Source organism: Balaenoptera ricei, chromosome 21 (assembly GCF_028023285.1).
Source record: "Balaenoptera ricei isolate mBalRic1 chromosome 21, mBalRic1.hap2, whole genome shotgun sequence".
NCBI lineage: Eukaryota > Metazoa > Chordata > Mammalia > Artiodactyla > Balaenopteridae > Balaenoptera > Balaenoptera ricei.
In genome coordinates this window covers 31,539,073-31,559,329 of record NC_082659.1, presented here as the reverse complement: position 1 = coordinate 31,559,329, position 20,257 = coordinate 31,539,073, and the positions used below count along the sequence as shown (strand labels likewise).

General features: G+C 34.3%; 1 protein-coding gene across 1 annotated transcript in view; it reads left to right on the top strand.

Annotated features, from left to right (window-relative positions):
- Positions 1–20,257, top strand: part of LOC132356533 (disintegrin and metalloproteinase domain-containing protein 5-like) — a 152,673-nt gene that overhangs the window by 54,770 nt on the left and 77,646 nt on the right. The window contains exons 11-13 of the mRNA XM_059909383.1: positions 2,539–2,675; positions 6,479–6,662; positions 9,560–9,655. Coding sequence (XP_059765366.1) covers positions 2,539–2,675; positions 6,479–6,662; positions 9,560–9,655 — 417 coding nt within the window. The remainder of the gene's footprint in view (positions 1–2,538; positions 2,676–6,478; positions 6,663–9,559; positions 9,656–20,257) is intronic.

The following is a 20,257-nucleotide window of genomic DNA, read 5'->3' as shown; positions in this document are numbered from 1 at the left end:
TGGCTGAAATAATGGCTTACTTGGAGGATTTGGGCCTCCAGATTGCAAACCAATAAAAACACTCAGACCAATGGTAATGAGATGAACAGTCAACAGAATGTTGTACAGCTGCTCTTGAGAGGTTTTTGGTTTTGTTTTTCATTTGTTTGTTTTTGTGGTGGTGGAAGTTTAGGCTCAAATGTCTCATATCAAATTAGCAGCTGCCTGGACCAGGAGGAAATCTATGGTTAATAGACCTCAGGAGGGTATGTACCTGGATCTGGTCTCCAACCCTTATGGGATGGGGCAAGATAAAATATTTACAACAGTAGGGGAGACATAATTAAAGGGACTCATATATAGTGAGTCTTTATATACATGGAGGCCAGACATAAGCCCCTTTAAATATAGGGAAGGAAAAGGGAAAAATGTTTTAAAGTTTGTGTGAAGTGTGTGTCAGACAAGGGTCCTTGAATTAAGAGATATTAATAGCTTGGCCAATATAGACATCCATTTAGGGGTCCATTTGTTGGATTTGAAAAGGAATTATTTAAGGAAACCATTATGTCTCTCAATTGAACCAGCTATCTGGGACCTATTGGGGACAACGAAAGTTATATTGAATGCCTTTTCCAGTAGAGTGGCATTGTGTCTTCTGAGAAACGAAATGTGTTCCTTGGTTACTATTAATATTGTCTGTAACTATGAAGGGAATAAAGTGTGTCCTGGGAAGGGCTTCTATTTGGTCCTAAGAACTGCTTTTGATCAAAAGCTGGGGTGCAGGAAGGAGGGATTGCTTGAGTTCAAGCAGTCTTCCAGTAAACAAAATTACTTTCTACCCTCTGAAGGTGGACTGAAGTGTCTGATGCATCCGCTGATTGTTGTTTTCTACCTCTTAGCGGCTGTGGTTGAACAACAAGCAACCCAGCGCAATATGTGGGATGGAAACTTAGAAACATCTTCATGGGTCAGTTACATCTTCTCCTCTGAACTGTTCTTTACTTGCCACTCCCTCACAATGCCGTCTTGCTCTTGGTCCATCAAGTACCAACAAATTTTTAAAAAATACTATTTTTAGAGCAGTTTTAGGTTCACAGCACCATTGAGAGGAAGGTGCATAGATTATCAATGTATCCCTTGCCCCTACACATGCATAACCTTCTTCGTTATCACCATCATTCACCAGAGGGGTATACTTATTGCAATTGATAAATGTACATTGACCCATTAAAAATCACCCAAAGTGCATAATTTGCCTTAGGGTTCAATCTTGGTGGTGTACTTTCTACGGATTTGGTCAAATAATGATATGTATCCATCATTATGGTATCATACACAGTATTTTCACTGCCTTAAAAATCCTCTGTGCTCTGTGCCAATTAATTTCTCCCCTCCCCACCTGCAGCCGTGGATCTTTTGTCTCCATAACTTTTTTTCCAGAACGTCATATAGTTGGAGTCATACAGTACATAGTCTCTGCAGGTTGGCTTCTCTCGCTTAGTAATATGCATTTAAATTTCCTCCGTGTCGTTTCATGACCTTGTAGCTCATTTCTTTTTAGTGCTGAATAATATTCTATTGTCTGAAACATGCCACAGTTTATCTGTTCACTTGCTGAAGGACATGATGGATGCCTGCAAGTTTTGGCAGTTATGAATAAAGCTGCTATAAACATCTATGCAGATACTAGAAATGTTTCAAAGGAAAACAGCAATACCTATTGAGGGTGTATTAGTTATCTATTGCTATGTAACTGATTGTACCAAACCTTAGCACATGGAAACAACACAGTTCTTTGGGTCAGGAATCTAGGAGCAGCTTAGTGGGTGAAAACAAGATGTCAACTAGGGCTGTAATTATCTCAAGCTTCAACACAGAGGGGATTTGCTTCCAAGCTCAGTCATGTGACTATTGGAAGACCTCAGAAAAAGTTTCCAAGCTCACTCATGAGGGCCTCTCCACAGGCCTACTTCATGACATAGTAGCTACCTTCCCCCAGAGCGAATGAGACAGAGAGGCATAGAATCCAAGAAGTCAGTCTTTTAATAACTTATCTTGGAAATGATGACCCATCACTTCTGCTATATTCAGTTAATTAGAAGCAAGTCAGTAATTACGTCCAGCCTACACTCAGTGGAGTGGGGATACACAGGAACATAAATACCAGGAGGCAGGGATCATTGGGACCCATTTTAGAGACTGTATACTACAAAGAGAATGTAGGGTTGATTATTAAAATAAAAGATTAAAAGCATCTTGTTTAAAATAATTCAAAGAAGCAATACAGTGTGGTGTTTAAACGCTATTAGACTTGCTAAGATAGCTGGTATTGTCATTATGTAATAGTATCTTGAAATTAAACTGTAGTGTTCCTCATCTATCTGTGTTGAATAATACTTACATAACTCTAGTACAGTTGTGTCTACCTAAGTATCTTGGATGCATTAACGAATTTTAAAAATGAGTTTTATGTACAAAGTTTTGATTATAGTAAGTAACTTTTTATAACTGAATAGGATTCTTAGCTAACTATTTTTCTTTTATTTTCCTTATATTTAGTATTCAGAGGGTTTATCCTTGGAGTCATATGCTCTCAGTATTGTGCAGTTGCTTGGCCTTAATATGGGAATGAGTTATGATAATACTGAGACCTGCCATTGTTCAGGAGATGTTTGCACAATGTCACCAAAAGCTGTGTAAGATAATTTTCTTTATTAAACATACAGTATACTTAAAAATTTTTTTTTGGTTAGGGACTTTATATTTCTATTAACCAAACTGAATTAATTGACAATTGTAGAATACTATACCCTACACTAGGATACGCATTCTTTTCAAGTGCAAGTGGAACACACACCAAAATAGACCCAGCACTCCCCCAGGCCTCTCCATGCCTGGGGACATTCTCTTCCTCCTTCCTACCTTCCAGAGTCTGGCTTGTATTTTTCTCTGCTGGCTAGATTGAAGATACCCTCTGGGGACAAGCCATATGAATTGTGTGATTTTGGTGATTCTATTTAAAGTTAAATGCCTTGATACTGGCATTATACAATATAAGGATGAACAGTACAATTCAAGTTAAAAATTTATCTTTTTTTAATTTAGAAAGACATCAAGTCACAAATAAGTAAAACTATGCCCCACTGAGAGAGAGACTACTGAAGAAAAAGGCTCTTTAAGAATTTTAGTATCATTGATAATACTTTCCCCCTACTTTACAAACAATTTTGAAATCAGGTAGTACAAGTCCCCATGTTTTTTCATCTTTTCCCAAATTGTTTTGGTTATTCTAGGTCCTTTGTAGTTTCATATACATTTTATTATCAAATTTCCAATTTTTATGAAAACTCCTGTTGAGAGTTTTAAAAATTGAAGTATAGTTTATTTACAGCATTATGTTAGTTCCAGGTATACAGCATAGTGATTCAGTATATTTACAGGTTATACTCCATTATAAGTTATTACAAGATAATGGCTATAATTCCCTGTGCTATATATGTACTGTGTCCTTGTTGCTTATCTGTTTTATACATAGTAGTTTATATCTCTTAATGCCCTACTCCTAACTTGCTCCTCCCCTCCTCCCTCTCTCCTTTGGTAACCCCTTGTTTGTTTTCTATATCTGTGAGTCTACTTCTGTTTTGCGTATGTGTTCTTTTGTATTATTTTTTAGTTACCACATATAAGCAATACCATATGGTATTTGTCTTTCTCTATTTGACTTACTTCACTTAGTATGACAAATAGCATACAGTATTTGTCTTTCTCTGTTTGACTTACTTCACTTAGTATGATAGTCTCTAGATCCATCCTTGCTGCTGCAAATGGAAGAATTTCGTTCATTTTTATGGCTGAGTAATATTCCATACCATATCTTTTTTATCCATTCCTCTGTGGATGGGCACTTGGGTTGCTTCCATATCTTGGGTATTATAAATAGTCAATTTTGGGAGAGTTACCATCTTAACAATACTGAGTCTTTTGATTCTTGAATCTGGTATATGTCTTCATTTATTTAGGTCTTTAATTTTCCCCAACAATGTATAGTATTTTACAGTTTACAGGTCTTGTACTTGTTTTTTATATTTATTCTTAAACATTTTATTCTTTTTTGCTATTTTGAAAAGAACTGTTTTCTTAATTTCATTTTCAGAGTGCTCATTGCTAGTACATAGAAATATAATTTATATAATTTTTGTATATTGACTTTGTGTGCTACAGACTTCCTAAACTCAATAGAAATTCCAGGAGATTTTATTTGTTGATTACTTAAGATTTTCTATAAACAAGATCTTGTTGTTCATGAATAAGAACAGTTTTATGTTTTCCTCTCCATCTATTTGTGTGTAATTCCTTTTTCTCGCTTAATTGCACTTGAAATAAATTCAGCCCAATGTGAATCGATCTGGTGAGAGTGGGTACCCTTGCCGTGTGCCCAATCTTAGCTATAGTTTTTTTTTTTTTTAAATAAATGTCTTCTCTTCTAAAACAGTATCTTTTATTCCCTGTAAATTGTGTTGTTTTATTTTTTTTCATCATTCCAATAACTATCTGACTTATTTCATATATCTATTTCCTGATGTTCATACTTTTTGCCCCTAGCAGGCACTTGGTCTCCATTTTCACTACACACCAGTTGCCTAGAAGGGTGCTCAGTAAATGTTTCCAATAATGACCTTTTAGCTCAGTATTCTTATTATTTCATTTTGTCCTGTGATGACTGAATCTATGTTATCCCAAATTTCTGTGAAGGCACAAAGTAGATAATAACTAAATTACTTCTTCTCTGTGTGAAATTGTTTCTCAGAGGAATATTCTTTCATCATCTTTTTGAATATTGTATTTGTATACACTATAAAAAATCAACTTTTGAGGTATGATTTGTCCACAATAAAATTCATACACTTTAAACTTTAAGTGTACGAATTTATGACTCTTGATAAATATATATAAATTACTGAACCATAGTGTCAATCAGGCTATGCAACATTTCCATTTCCACAGAAAGTTCTTTTGTGATCCTTGGCTATCCTTTTTACCTTCCACCCTGCCCCAGTCAACAGCTGATCTGATTTCTATCACTACATTTAGTTTTACTGGCTCTAGAACATTATGTAAATTGGATGATATGCACTCTCTTTTGAGTGTTCACTCTATAAGGCTGTAATTTCTCTGAATTATTTAAACATTTTTCTTTAATTAATTGAATATATTTATAATGGTTCATTTCAAGTATTTGTGTGCCAAATCTAACACCTGGGCCATCTCAGTGTTGCTTACTATTGACTGCTTTTTTATTGACTATGGTTTACATTTTCTTATTTCTTTGTATGATTATTATTAGTAGTAGCATATTGGATATTGTTGATAGTACAATAGAAAGCCTAGATTCTCATTACCTTCCTCTGAAAAGCATTGATTCTTTTTCTACCAGGCAATTCAATTATTGGGTAATCATTTTAAATTTTATGTGCTTGGTTTTATACTTTGTTAACATGAGTCTATAGAAAACTCAAGGCATTTCCAAACCCTCTAAAATGGCAGGCCTGAACTTCCAAACTTGGTTTCCTCTGGGGATGTTGTCAGGGCTTGAGTTTAGGCCCTAACTGTTAGGACTGATACAGAGTAGATTTTAGTATAGGGCAGAGGTCAGCCAACAATGATCCATAGGCTAAATTTGGCTGCCTGCCTGTTTTGTAAATTAATTTTATAGGCTTACTGTTTTACATGTTCTTCATGGCTGCTTTTGCACTACAGTGGCAGAGTTGAGTAGCTGCAACAGAGCATATGGCATATAAGCCTATAATATTTACTGTGCGGCCCTTCACAGAAAAGTTTGTCAGCTACTGGTCTAGGGCATAGTCTTTACTCTTAAATTGTATTCTTTCTAGTGTTTTAGTTGGATGCTGATATATTAGCAAACTACTAACAACTTTCTCACTCCGTCAGGACAGGTATTCCTCTTGTCCCTCCCATGGTATAAATCAAACAACAGATTCTTGTTTGAAAAAATGCCTAATTACAGAGAGCAAAAGATCTAAAATATACTTTTAAAGATAATACAGACATGCTCATATTGGTATTTACAGAAAAAATACAAAAATGATATTAAATAAATAAAAAGTATATTAAATACTGAGGCCAAAAATTTTAAATTCAGTTGTTTGGCACTAAGAAAGTAAATAAAGAGTAACACAGTTCCTATGTTTAAACAATTAATAAAGATTTTCAGATAGGTATATAATTGGTCTTCTTTAAAACAGGATGAATGGCAAAAGATTTTGGAATTTTTTTTCATTATAAGAATTTTCTTAGTGAAATTTAAAAAGTGTGTTAAAAATGTTAGTATTTTTAAAATACTTTTATATTTTTAAAAGTGTGCTTATTGTTATCCATGAGAATAATGCTCTTTAAATCTCTCTTCAAAACATCATACATTACGAGAAATGTAGAGTTATACAGCAATAATTTTTGTCATACACTTTTTTTTATATTTTAGGCTATCTGGGGGTATAAAGGATTTTAGCACTTGTAGCTTGGATGACTTTAAATATTTTGCTGCACATTCTGGCCTTGAATGTCTTCATAAAATTCTTCCTGATGAGCCAGTTTACAAACAGAGGAAGATGTGTGGCAATGGAAAGTTGGAATCGGGTGAAGAATGTGATTGTGGCACTTTACAGGTCAGTGGAAATCTTTTCAAAAATATTTTTTATTTCCCATATATGTGAATACGAGGTGGAAAAGAAGACCTTGTCTTTTAGAAAAATAATTTTGAAAAATACCTTCTTTGGGGAAGATGGAAGCCTTTAAGTTTCCTAATTTTGCCATTTTTTTGAAGTGGAGAGCAAACATCCTTTAGTTACTATTTGTCTTCAAATATTGCCCTCCTAAATTCTTTAGTGTATGCATCAGCTCTAATCTTATAATTAGTGACCACAAAGAGTGTATAAGGAGTTGAAGAAATATGCCTTTAACAACAAGCAGTAACAAAAAGACAAGAACATCTAAAGACTATAGACTATATAGCAAAATGCATCGTTTGCTATTATACGGAAAAAAAGTTTTGTATTGACAGGTTATGTTTCCCTTCAACACTGCAGTGGATGCTCCTGCCATTGCAGTAAGGGAAGATAAAGAAACACAAAGAAGCATACAATGAAACTGCAGTAAGGCAAGAAAAAGAAACACACAATGAGTGGAAAGGAAGATTAAAACTGTCTTTAATCAAATTCAACTTGGCCACGTGATTGGAGAATCCTAAACAACCTACCCGGAAAGTCTGCTAAAGCTAATTAATGAATGCATGTGAACCCAAATTCCATGGATTTCTATGTATAAACAATGAACAAATGGAAAATGAACTAAAATGTACAATTCCATATACATTGTTTCAAAAACATGAAATAGAGATAAATTTAACAGAATACATGCAAGACCTGTACAATGAAAACTTACATTGCTCAGAGAAATGAAAGAAGATTGAAAGGGAGACATATCCGACTTTCATGGACTGGAAGACACAATATTGCTAAGATGTCAGCTCTACATCAACACTCCACACAATCCCAATCCAAACCCCACCATCGTTCTGTGGAAATTGACAAGCTGATACTATAATATATATGGAAATGCAAAGGACCTAGAATAGACAAAGCAATTAAAAAGAACAAAGGTGGAGCACATACACTAATTTTCTGTAAATTTCAAAATTTTCTATAAAGCTGAAATAATCAAGATAATGTGGTATTGGCCAAAGCATAAATATATCCCTTAATGAAGCAGTATAGAGAATCCAAATATAAAATATTTATAAGATCAATTGATTCTCTGACAATCAGAGATGTTAAGGCAGTTCAATGGGTGAAGAAAACCTTTCCAACAAAGGTATTGTATGAACTAGATATCCATGTACGTAAAAGAAAACTTTGACATCTCACCATACACAAAAATTAACTTGAAATGGATCAAAGACCTAAACATAAAAGCGAAAATCCTAAAGCTTTTAGAGTAAAACACAGGAGACAGTCTTTTTGACTCTGTGATAGGCAGAACTTTCTTAGATAAGGCAAATAAGAATGAGGTTTTAAAGAAAAATATGTAAGTTGTACTTAATCAAATTTAGAAACTTTTTCTTTTAGGCTCTGTTAAGAAAAATAAAATGATAGACTCTGAAATGGGAGAAAATATTTACAATTTATATATGTTCAAACATATATATATGTGTATATATATATATAATATATTCAAAAGCCAATTCAAAGGACTTTTATTCAAATACATCAAAAGACAAGAATTATGGTTTCTGGTCTGAGATGTGAGAAGTTTAGAAGTCACCACTTAGTCCTTACAACAAGTAAAAAGCTAACCAACTTGGAAAAGAAACAGCTCTTCTTGCGTCCATCAGAGAAGTGAGGTCACAGAGCAAACCACTGCCCCACAAACTGGAAAAACCAACAGGTGAATGCAGAGAATCACAACTTACTACAGTAGCAACGCACAAGCTAAAACCTTTTGGGAACCAGCATCTGGGTAGGAAAACCTGAACTGTAATTGACAAATTTCTGGAGTCTCAGTGTGTAGAACTTTGATAGTTTAAAACTCCAGGGGAACCGGATCATAGGAAGGTCCCCACACTTTTATGAGTTTTACCTGCAGAAACTTGAACTGGTTGTCAAAGTGAATACTGGAGAGAAGTCTAATGCTTCTGGCAGAGGGAGGGGAAAAGGAACCATTTTGAAATAGCCAGAGCATTCTATTCTTAAGAAAGTCTGCCCTTACAAATGGAGTTGTATTGAAAAAGAAAAAAAACCCAAACTAGAATAACCAAACATTTGATTAAGAGAGACAGTAAGAAAAAAAGCTAACAAAGGAATATTTAAACTTTGAGTACATTAATACACGAGTCAATAGATGAAATAAATAGCCTTTTTAAAGTATAATATTGCTGCCTGTGGTGAAGCTGTTCATTGAAAATACCAATTAAAAATACCAGTAAGAAAAAACACACCACCAGGAAACTCAAACTTCTAATATTGGTAAATTACAGAGTTTAAAACAAACTTGCTACTGAAGACTGGAAAAGTTGATTGAAGGCACTGAATCTTGTAAAATACAAGTACGTATGGGGCCAGCATCACAGTGAAATCTGGACAGACCAGACTGGCTTCTGGGACCACTTTTCTGGGGGCAGAAGTTTGGGGGTTTGCCATTTCAGACAGAGAAGCTGAGAGTCTGCATGCTGACAGTGTGTAAATAGATTTATTATGAAAGCAAGGATATAGGAAAAATTTAGAAGAGAATGGTAGCTAACAAGAAATCTAATAACTATTTCCTCTAAGTTTTTGGCTCCACAGTAGTATGTTAATATTGTTCAGATTATATGAAATGTAGTGAAATGACACATTTCTTTTACAACCTACTGGCTGAGATGTTGATTTCAATAAGTCTCATGTAAAGAGTGGGATTACTGAAACTGGTTTTTAAGAAATGCTCATACTTCGTAAATAAATTCTGTATTGCAGTTTTATTTGACTGTACCTAATCATGTATGATTGAGTAACAAAGCATTTGTTTCCAGAATTGTACACATCCAGACTGCTGTGATCCTAGAACATGTACAAAGAAAAAAAATAAAATATGTGGTTCGGGGGAATGCTGCACACGAGACTGCAAGGTAGGAGGCAATTTGTATTTTATATGTTAACATTAAATTTCTTTTTAAAAAAAAATTTATTTATTTATTTATTATTTTTGGCTGTGTTGGGTCTTTGTTGCTGCATGCGGGCTTTCTCTAGTTGCGGGGAGTGGGGGCTACTCTTCATTGTGGTGCGCAGGCTTCTCATTGCAGTGGCTTCACTTGTTGTGTAGAATGGACTCTAGGCACACAGGCTTCAGTAGTTGTGGCACAAGGGCTCAGTAATTGTGGCTCACGGGCTCTAGAGCGCAGGCTCAGTCGTTGTGACGCACGGGCTTAGTTGCTCCGCGGCATGTGGGATCTCCCTGGACCAGGGCTCGAACCTGTTTCGTCTGCATTACCAGGCGGATTCTTTTTTTTTTTTTTTTTTTTTAATTTATCTATTTTTGGCTTCATTGGGTCTTTGTTGCAGCGTGCGGGGTTTCTCTAGTTGTGTCGAGCAGGGGCTACTCTTTGTTGCGGTGTGTGGGCTTCTCGTTGCGGTGGGTTCTCTTGTTGTGGAGTGCAGGCTCTAGGTGCGTGGGCTTCAGTAGTTGTGGCTTGCAGGCTCTAGAGCACAGGCTCAGTAGTCGTGGTGCACGGGCTTAGTTGCTCCACAGCATGTGGGATCTTCCTGGACCAGGGCTCGAACCCGTGTCCCCTGCATTGGCAGGCGGATTCCTAACCACTGCGCCACCAGGGAAGTCCCAGCATTAAATTTCTTGAAATACTTGTTCCAAGGAGATGGAAAACATGTCACTACTCTATGCAGTCCTTCCCATCTTATTATATGCAAGCAGCATTGGAGCCCCTGTCACACTTCAGTCCACTCTGTAAACTGTCATTTCTAGGACTCTCCTGTACATAATGCCTGATGCTTCTCTCTCCTGACTTGACTTCCCATTCCTATACCACATTAGAAATCTTTCCTGTACCCACTGGGATTTCTCTATGATCAACATACACCTTGGGCAACCTTCTTAAGTTTTTATTTTATAAGACCATACTTAACATAGGGACAGGAAGTTAGATTAGTTCTTTTTTTTGGCTAACTTCTCTTTACTGTCTTCTGGTAAAAATCCTCTGTACCTTCACAATTCATTCAGTTACTGTACAACCATTCAGTTGCTTTTAATGAAAGCATTTAACGAACCCCTGAAAATTGCCCGACACCCAGCACAATCCATTGGAACCCTAAGGAGAAAGAAACAAACTCTTGAACAAAGGTAAATGGCACATATTCTCAAGACGGGAGGAAGAGCATGATTTAATCTTTAAAAAAATTTTCCCTAGGTTTCTTGATATAATCAACATACAATTCTTTAGTTTAAGATGTACAACGTAATGATTTGCTCTAAGTATGTATTGTGAAATGATGACCACAATAAGGTTAGTTAACGCATCCACCACTTCACATACTGAGAACATTTAAGATTTACTATCTTAGCAAATTTTAAGTATATAATAACATTATTGTTAACTACAGTCACCATGCAGTACGTTAGATCCCCAGATTTTTTTCATTTTATAGCTGAAAATTTGTACCCTTAACCTACATCTTCCCATTTTCCTCACCTAGCACCCTCTGGCAACCACCAATCTACTCTCTGCTTTGAGGAGTTTGGCTTTTTTACATTTCACATGTGAGATTATACAGTATTTCTCTTTCTCTTGTCTGACTTATTTCAATTAGCATAATGTCCTCCAGGTTCCTACATGTTGTCGCAAATGGCAAGATTTCCTTATTTTTTATGGCTGAATATTATTCCACACTACATTTCTTTTAATACATTAATCTATTGCTCGACACTTAGGTCATTTCCATATCTAAGCTATTGTGAGTAATGCTGCGATGAACATGGGGGTGCACCTGGCTCTTCAAGACACTGGTATTATATCCTTCAGATATATATCCTGGATCAAAGTAGTTCTATTTTTAATTGAGAAACCTCCATATAGTTTCCCATAGTGACTGTAACAATTTACATTCCCTCCAATAGTGTGCCAGGGTTCCCTTTTCTCCACATCCTTGTAAACACTTGCTATTTGTTGCCTTTTTGACTATAGCCATTCTGACAGGTGTGAGGTGATATCTCATTGTGATTTTGATTTGCATTTCCCTGATTAGTGATGTTGAACATCTTTTCATGTGCCTGTTGGCCATCTGTGTGTCTTCTTTTGAAAGATGCCTATTCAGGCTCTCTGTCCATTTCAAAATCAAGTTGTCCATCCACGTCTCTACAAATGACCCCATTTTGTTCCTTTTTATGGCTCATTAATATTCCATTGTATATATGTACCACATCTTCTTTATCCATTCATCTGTCGATGGGCATTTAGGTTGCTCCCATGACCTGGCTATTGTAAATAGTGCCACAGTGAACATTGGGGTGCATGTGTCTTTTTGAGTTATGGTTTTTCTGGGTATATACCCAGTAGTGGGATTGCTGGGTCATATGGTAATTCCAGTTTTAGTTTTTTAAGGAACCTCTATACTGTTCTCCATAGTGGCTGTATCAATTTACATTCCCACCAACAGTGCAAGAGGATTCCCTTTTCTCCACACCCTCTCCAGCATTTATTATTTGTAGATTTTTTAATGATGGCCATTCTGACCAGTAGAGACTGTCATACAGAGTGAAGTAAGTCAGAAAGAGAAAAACAAATATATATTCACGCATATATGTGGAATCTAGAAAAATGGTATAGATGAACCTATTTGCAAGGCAGAAATAGAGACACAGAAGTAGAGAAGAAACGTATGGACACCAAGGGGTGAAAAGGGGGGGGGGTGGGATGAATTGGGAGATTGGGATTGACATATGTACACTAATATGTATAAAATAGATAACTAATGAGAACCTGCTTATAGCACAGGGAACTCCACTTCGCTGTACAGTAGAAACTAACACAACATTGTAAAACAGCTATACCCCAATAAAATTTTTTTTTAAATTTTAAAATAAAAATTAAATTTAAAAAAAGGGAAAAAAATAAAATCAAGTTGTTTGTTCTGTTTGCTTGTTTTTTAATATTGAGTCATATGAGTTCATTATATATTTTGGGTATTAACCCCTTAACAAACATATTTGCAAATATCTTCTCCCATTCAGTAGGTTGCCTTTTTGTTTTCTTGATGGTTTCCTTCATTGTGCAAAAGATTTTGTTTGAATGAGTCCCATTTCTTTATTTTTGGTTTTTATACCCTTGCCTGAGGAGATAGATCCAATAAAAATATTGCTAAATTCAAAGTCAAAGAGTGTACTGCTTACGTTTTCTTCTAGGAGTTTTATGGTTTCTGGTCTTGCATTTAGGTCTTTAGTCCATGTTGAGTTTATTCTTGTATATGATGTGATGATATACACAAATCATATACAAAAATTTCATTCTTTTAGATGGAGGTGTCCAGTTTTCCCAACATGACTTATTAAAGAGACTGTCGTTTCACCATTGTATATCTTCTTGCCTCCTTTGTCATAGATTAATTGACCATATGTGTATGATTTATTTCTGAGCTCTCTATTCTGTTCCATTGATTTATAACTGCTTTTGTGTCAGTAGCATACTGTTTTGATTACTGTAGCTTTGTAAAATAGTCAGAAGTCAGGGAGTGTGATAACTCTAGTTCTTTTTTTCTCAAGATTGCTTTGGCTGCTAGGTGTATTTTGTGGTTGCATACACATTTTAGAATTCTTTGTTCTAGTTCTGAGAAAAATGTCATGAGTATTTTGCTAGGGATTGCATTCAATCTGTAGATTGCTTTGGGTAGTACAGTCATTTTAACATTAATTCTTCCAATCCATGAACATGGTATATCTGTCCATTTATTTGTATGTATTCATCAATGTCTTATAGTTTTCAGAGTATAGGTCTTTCACTTCCTTTATTCTTAGGTATTTATTCTTAGGTATTTTATTCTTTTTCATGTGATTGTAGATGAGATTGTTGTGTATGTCTTTAGCTCTGAAGTGAGTCTCTTATAGGTAGCTTATAGATGGGTCTTGGTTTTTTTTTTTTATCCAGTCAGCCTTTTGATTGCAGCATATAGTCCTTTGACATTTAAAGGGGTTATTGATAGCTATGTACTTATTGATATTTTGTTCCTTGCTTTCTGGTTGTTTCTGTAATTCTTCTCTTTTCTTTCTCTTTTAGTTTCTTCCCTTGCAGTTTGATGATTTTCTTTAGTGTTATGTGTGGGTTCCTTTCTCTCTAATTTTTGTATATCTATTGTAGTTTTTGATTTGGGTTACCATGGGGTTCATATATGTTGACCTATAGCTACACCTACTTGTTTTAAACTGATAGTCATTTAAATTCAAACACATTCTAAAAGATCTACATTTTTTACCCCCCCACATACATTTTGTGTTTTTGATGTCATATTTTACATCTTCATGACTATTCCTTATATGTTTATTGTAGCTATAGTTGATTTCTACAATTTTTGTCTTTTAACCTTGATACTAGATTATTTAAGTGGTTGATCCACTGCCTTAACTATATATTTGCCTTTACCAGGGAGATTTTTCACTTCCTATATTTTCTTATTTCTTGTTGTAGCCTTTTATTTTTCACTTAAAGAAGATCCTTTAACATTTCTTGTAAGGTTGGTTTAGTAGTGATGAACTCTTTTCATTTTTGCTTGTCTTGAAAAAGCTTTATCTCTTTCTCAATTCAGAATGATAACCTTGCAGGGTAGAATATTCTAGGTTGTAGATTTTTTTTTTCTTTCAGCACTTTAAATATATCATACCACTCTCTTCTGTGGTGGCAAGTTTCTTTAGAAAAATAAGCTAAGAGCCTTATTTGGCTTCCCTTGTATGTGACTTTGTCTCTTGCAGCCTTTACAATTTTCTCTTTATCTTTAACTCTTGCTATTTTAATTATGATAATTCTTAATGTGGGTCTCTTTGGGTTCATCTTGTTTGGGATTCTCTGTGATTCCTTTACCTGGATATCTGTTTCCTTCTTTAGGTTAGGGAAGTTTTCAGCCATAATTTCATCATATAAAGTCTAAAAGTTAAATTTATTCCCAAGTAATATAGTGTTTTTGATACTATTATAAGTGGGATTTAAAATTTTTCTTTTTCATATATTTTGTTAAAAATGGACAGAAATGAAAATGATTTTAGTAGTTTGATTTTGTATCCTGCAACTTTACTGAATTTGTGTATAAGCTCTAATGGATTTTTTTGTGGTTCTTTAGGATTTTCTGTATATAAGATCATGTCATGTGAAAACAGTGAAAATTTTACTTCTTCCTTTCTGATTTGAGTGCCTTTTATTTTTTTTTCTTGCCTAATTGCTTTGGCTAGAACTTCTAGTACTGTGCTGAATAGGTGTGGTGATAGTGGATACCTCCATTTGTTCCTGATCTTAGAGGAAAAGATTTCAGCTTTTCATTATTGAGTATAATGTTAGCTAAAGTTTGTCATATATAGCTTTTATTATGTTGAGATATGTTCTTTCTATACCGAATTTTTTGAGTGTTTATCATGAAAGGGTGTTGAATTTTGTCAAATGTTTTTTTCTGCATCTCTTCAGATTATATGAATTTTACTCTTAATTTTATTAATGGGGTGTATTGCATTTATTGATACCTGTATGTTGAATCATTCTTGCATCTAAGGTATAAATCCCACTTGACCATGATGTTTGTTCCTTTTAATATGCTGTTGAATTTGGTGTGCTAGCATTTTCTTCAGAATGTTTTTCATCTGTATTCACCAGGGATATTGGCCTGCAATTTTCTTTTCTTCTGGTGTCCTTATCTGTCTTTAGTACTGGGGTAATGCTGGCCTTGTAAAACGAGCTTGGAAGTATTCCCTCCTTTTTAATTTTTTGGAAGAGTTTGAGAAGGATTAGTATTATATTCTTCTTTAAATATTTCATAGAATTCACTTGTGAAACCATCTGATCCTGGGCTTTTCTTAGGAGGTTTTAAAAACAAATTTAGTCTCTATAGTTGTGATTAGTCAGTTCAAGTTTTCCATTTCTTCATGATTCAGTCTTGGTAGGTTGTGTGTTTCTTGGAACGTATACATTTCTTCTAGGTCACACACTTTGTCAGCATATAATTTTTCATAGTAGCTTCTTATGATCCTTTGTATTTCTACAGTATCAGATTTAGTGTCTCTTCTTTCATTCATAATTTTATTTTATTGAGGCCTGTCTTTTTTTTACTTGGTTAGTCTAACTGAAGTTTTGCCATTTTGGATTGCAAAAATCCAACTCCTAGTTTTATTGATCTTCTCTATTTTCTTTTTAGTCTCTATTTCATTTATTTCCCCTCTAATCTTTGTTCTTTTCTACCTTTTACTAACTTTGGGTTTACTTTTTTCCTCCTTTTCTTATTCCTTTAGGTGTAATGTTGGGTTGTTTATTTGAGATATTTCCTTTTTTTAATGTGGACATTTATTGCTATAAACGTAACTCTTATAACTGATTTTGCGGCATCTCATATATTTTGGTATATTGTTTTTTTGTTTTTGTCTATTTCAGGATTCTTTTTGATGTTTCTTTTATTTCTCCTTGATCTACTGGTTGTTCAGGAGTGTGATGTTTAATTCTGCATTTTCTGAATTTTCCCCTTTTTCCTCTTTTATTGGTTTCTAGTTTCATAACATTGTAAAATACACAAAATATTATTTCAGTCTTAAGTTTCTTATAACTTGCCTGTGACCACCACATATCCTATTGTAGAGAATGATACATGTGCTTTTGAGAAGAATTTGTATTTTTTTCCATTGGAAATAATGTCCTATATATGTCTCAAGGTCCATTTGATCTATAATGTTATTCAGGTCTGCTATTTTCTTACTGACTTTCTTTCTGGTTGATTTATCCAATGTTAAAAGTAGGGTATTGACGTCCCCTTCTGTTATTGTATTGTTGTCTACTTTTCCCTTCAGTCTGTCAATATTTGCTTAAAGTTTTTAGGTGCTCCAATATTTGTTGCATGTATAGTTACAAGTGTTATATTCTCTTGATGGATTGATCCCTTTATCATTTTATGATGACCTTCTTTGTCTTTTGTGACTGATTTGACTGAAAGTCTATTTTGTCTAATATAAGTGCAGTAAACCATGCTTTCTTTTGGTTAGCATTTGCATGGAATATCTTTTTATTCCTTTCACTTTCAGCTTAGGCATATTCTTAAAGCTAAATTGAGTTTCTTGACTGTTGAATCTTTTTTTTTTCTCTATCCATTTTCCACTCTGTATATTTTGATTGGAGAATTTAATCTGTTTACATTTAAAGTAATTATTGATAGGTAAGGACTTTCTATTGCCATCTTGTTAGTTGTTTTCTGTTTTTTAAAGTTCCTTTTTCTTTTCCATCTTCCTTTTTGATTTATTTTTTGTAGTGATATATTTTAATTTGTGTATCTATTATAGATTACCTCTTTGTGAATACCATGATGCTTACAAAGATATTTTATAGATATAACAGTATATTTTAAGCTGCTAATAACAATCCATCTTCTATAAATACAAAAGCTTTGCATTTTTAATTCTCCTCCTCCTATATTTTATGCATTTAATATCACATTTTGTATTTTTTATATTGTGAATCCATTAAAAAATTATTATAACTATGTTTATTTCATAATACTTTTGTAGTAGAGATAAATGTGATTTGTCATGATTACAGTATTAGGATATTCTGAATTTGACTATATATTTACATTTACCAGTGAGTTTTACACTTTTATATATTTTCATGACTTAGTGTCCTCCTATAATTTGATGAACTCCTTGTTGGATTTCTTATAAGCAGGTCTGGAGGTGATGAACCCCCTTACCTTTTATTTGTCTGGAATTGTCTTTATCTCTCCTTAATTTTTGAAGGGCACTTTGCCTTGTATAGTTTTCTTGGTTGGCAATTTTTTCTTTTAGTATTTTGAATGTTTCATCCCCCTCCATCCTGGTTTGCAACATTTCTGCAAGAGAAATCCACTGATAACCTTATGGATTCCTTTATATGTAATGAGTAATTTTTATCTTGCTGCTTCAAAATTTTTCTTTTGACTTTTAACAGTTTGGTTATAATTTGTCTTAGGGGAATATATTTTGGGTTTTTCTTGTTTGGAGACCTTTTAGCCTTCTGTTCCTAGCTGTCCATATGTCTCCCAAGATTTGGGAAGTTTTCAGCTATTATTTCTTTAAAAATCTTTCTGCTCCTTTCTCTCTGTCTTCCCCTTCAGGAGCTCTCATGATATGAATGTTCATTTGCTTGATAAGCTACCATAATTCAGGTAGGTGTTCTTTACTTTTTTATTATTTTTGGTTGTTGTTGTTTCTCTACTGGATAATTGGAAATAAACAATATTCAGGTTCACTTACTGTTGCTTCTGCATGATTGATTCTGCTTTTGAAGTCTTTCATTAAATTTTTATTTTTATTATTGTTTTCTTCAACTCTACAATTTCTGTTTGGTTCTTTTTGATGGTTACACTTTCTTTATTCCTCCATTTTGCTCTTGCAGTTTTTCCAATTTCCTCTGGTTATCTACCTGTGTTCTCTTACATTTCTTCATCGAGGTTCTTTAAGGTGATTATTTTAAAATCTTTCCACAAATTAAAGCCCAGATTTAGATAGCTTCCCTGGTGAATATTATCAAACATTTAAAGAAGAAACAATAACAATACACCACAATCTTTCCCAGAAAATGTAAGAGAAAGGGATACTTTAAAACTCATTTTAAGGCTTCCCTGGTGGCGCAGTGGTTAAAAATCCACCTGCCAATGCAGGGGACATGGGTTTGAGCGCTGGTCTGGGAAGATCCCACCTGCTGCGGAGCAACTAAGCCTGTGCACCACATCTACTGAGCCTGTGCTCTAGAGCCTGTGAGCCACAACTACTGAGCCTGCGTGCCACAACTACTGAAGCCCGTGCACCTAGAGCCCATGCTCCACAACAGAGAGTAGTCCCCACTCACCGCAACTAGAGAAAGCCCACACGCAGCAACAAAGACCCAACGCAGCCAAAAATAAATAAATAAAATAAATAAATTTATTTAAAAAAAATAAATAAGAAAAATAACTCATTTTAAAGGACAGTATTACCCTGACACCAAACCAGATGAAAGCCTCACAGGGAGACTATAGACCAATATTCCTCATGAATGTCAATGCAAAAACCCTTTTAAAATTACAAACAGAATCCAGAAATATGAAAAGAATGCCACCATGACTAAGAGGGATTTATTTCAGTAATGCACATTTGTTTAATTAATGTAGCACACCATATTATTTAAATAAAGGAAAAGAAAATACATGATCATCTCAAAAGATTCAGTAAAAGGATATAACAGATGTAATAACTACTCATTTATAAAATTATCCACAAATTATAAATAGGGAGAAACTTAACCTGATACAGGTCATCTATGAAATACCTACAGCTAACATCATACCAATAACAAAATTCTGAGTACTTTCCCCCTAAAATCAGACACAGAGCAAGGAGGTGTAGGCTCTTATCACCTCTATTAAATGCTGTACTAGAGACTGTAGAGAGTACAGTCAGGTAAGAAAAAGAAATAAAAGTCATCCAATTTGGAGGGAGGAAGTACACCTCTCTCTGCAGATGACATGATCCTGCATGTATGTAATGATCCTAAGGAATTCATCAAAAATAGCTTTGAAAACAAATGAGTTTATAAAAGTCACAAGATACACATTCGCTATACAAAAATGAATTGAATTTCTATGTAATTGCAGTGAACAATCTTGAAATGAAATTAGAAAAACAATTCCATTCACAGTAGCATAAGAATACTCTTAATAAAAGAAATGCAAAACAGATTCACGTAACACATTTTTGAGGAAAAGAAAAAAATCTAAGTGAAGTTGGAATATTCCATGTGAATGGATTGGAAGACTCAGAATTGTTAAGATGGCAATTTTTTCCTTTCTCAGAGGTCTCCAGTAGTATCTCTAGGTTTAATGAATCAGTAGAGAACTCACAGTACTCAGCATATAGCTTACTCATGACTATGATTTATTAAAGCCAAAGGGCACAAAGAAAAATCAGCAAAGGCTATCTTTCCATTTACTTGTTTTTCATCATGGATTTCCTTCATCAATGTTTTATAATTTTCAGTGTGCAGATCTTATATATCCTTAATAAAAATTACTCCTAAGCATTTTATTCTTTTTGATGCTATTGTAAATAGGATTTTTTCTTAATTTGTTTTGTAGATAGCTCATTTTTACATTTAAAGAAACACAACTATCTTTATATGTTGATTTTGTATCTTGCAACTTTAAATAATTAAGTTATTATTTTTAACAGTTTTTTTTGGTGAAGTCTTTAACCTTTTCTATATATAGCATAATGTCATCTGCAAACAGAGACAATTTGACTTCTTTCCTTCCAATTTGGATGTCTTTTATTTCTTTTTTCTTGCCTCATTGCTCTGGCTAGGACTTCCAGTACTAAGTTGAACAGGAGTAGTGAGAGAGGGCATCCTTGGCTTGTTAGCTATGGGATTGTCATATACAGCCTTTATTATGTTGAGGTGCGTTCCTTCCTATAGCTAAGTTGATAGTCTTTCATCATGAAAATATATTAAATTTTGGCAAATGCTTTTGCTGTA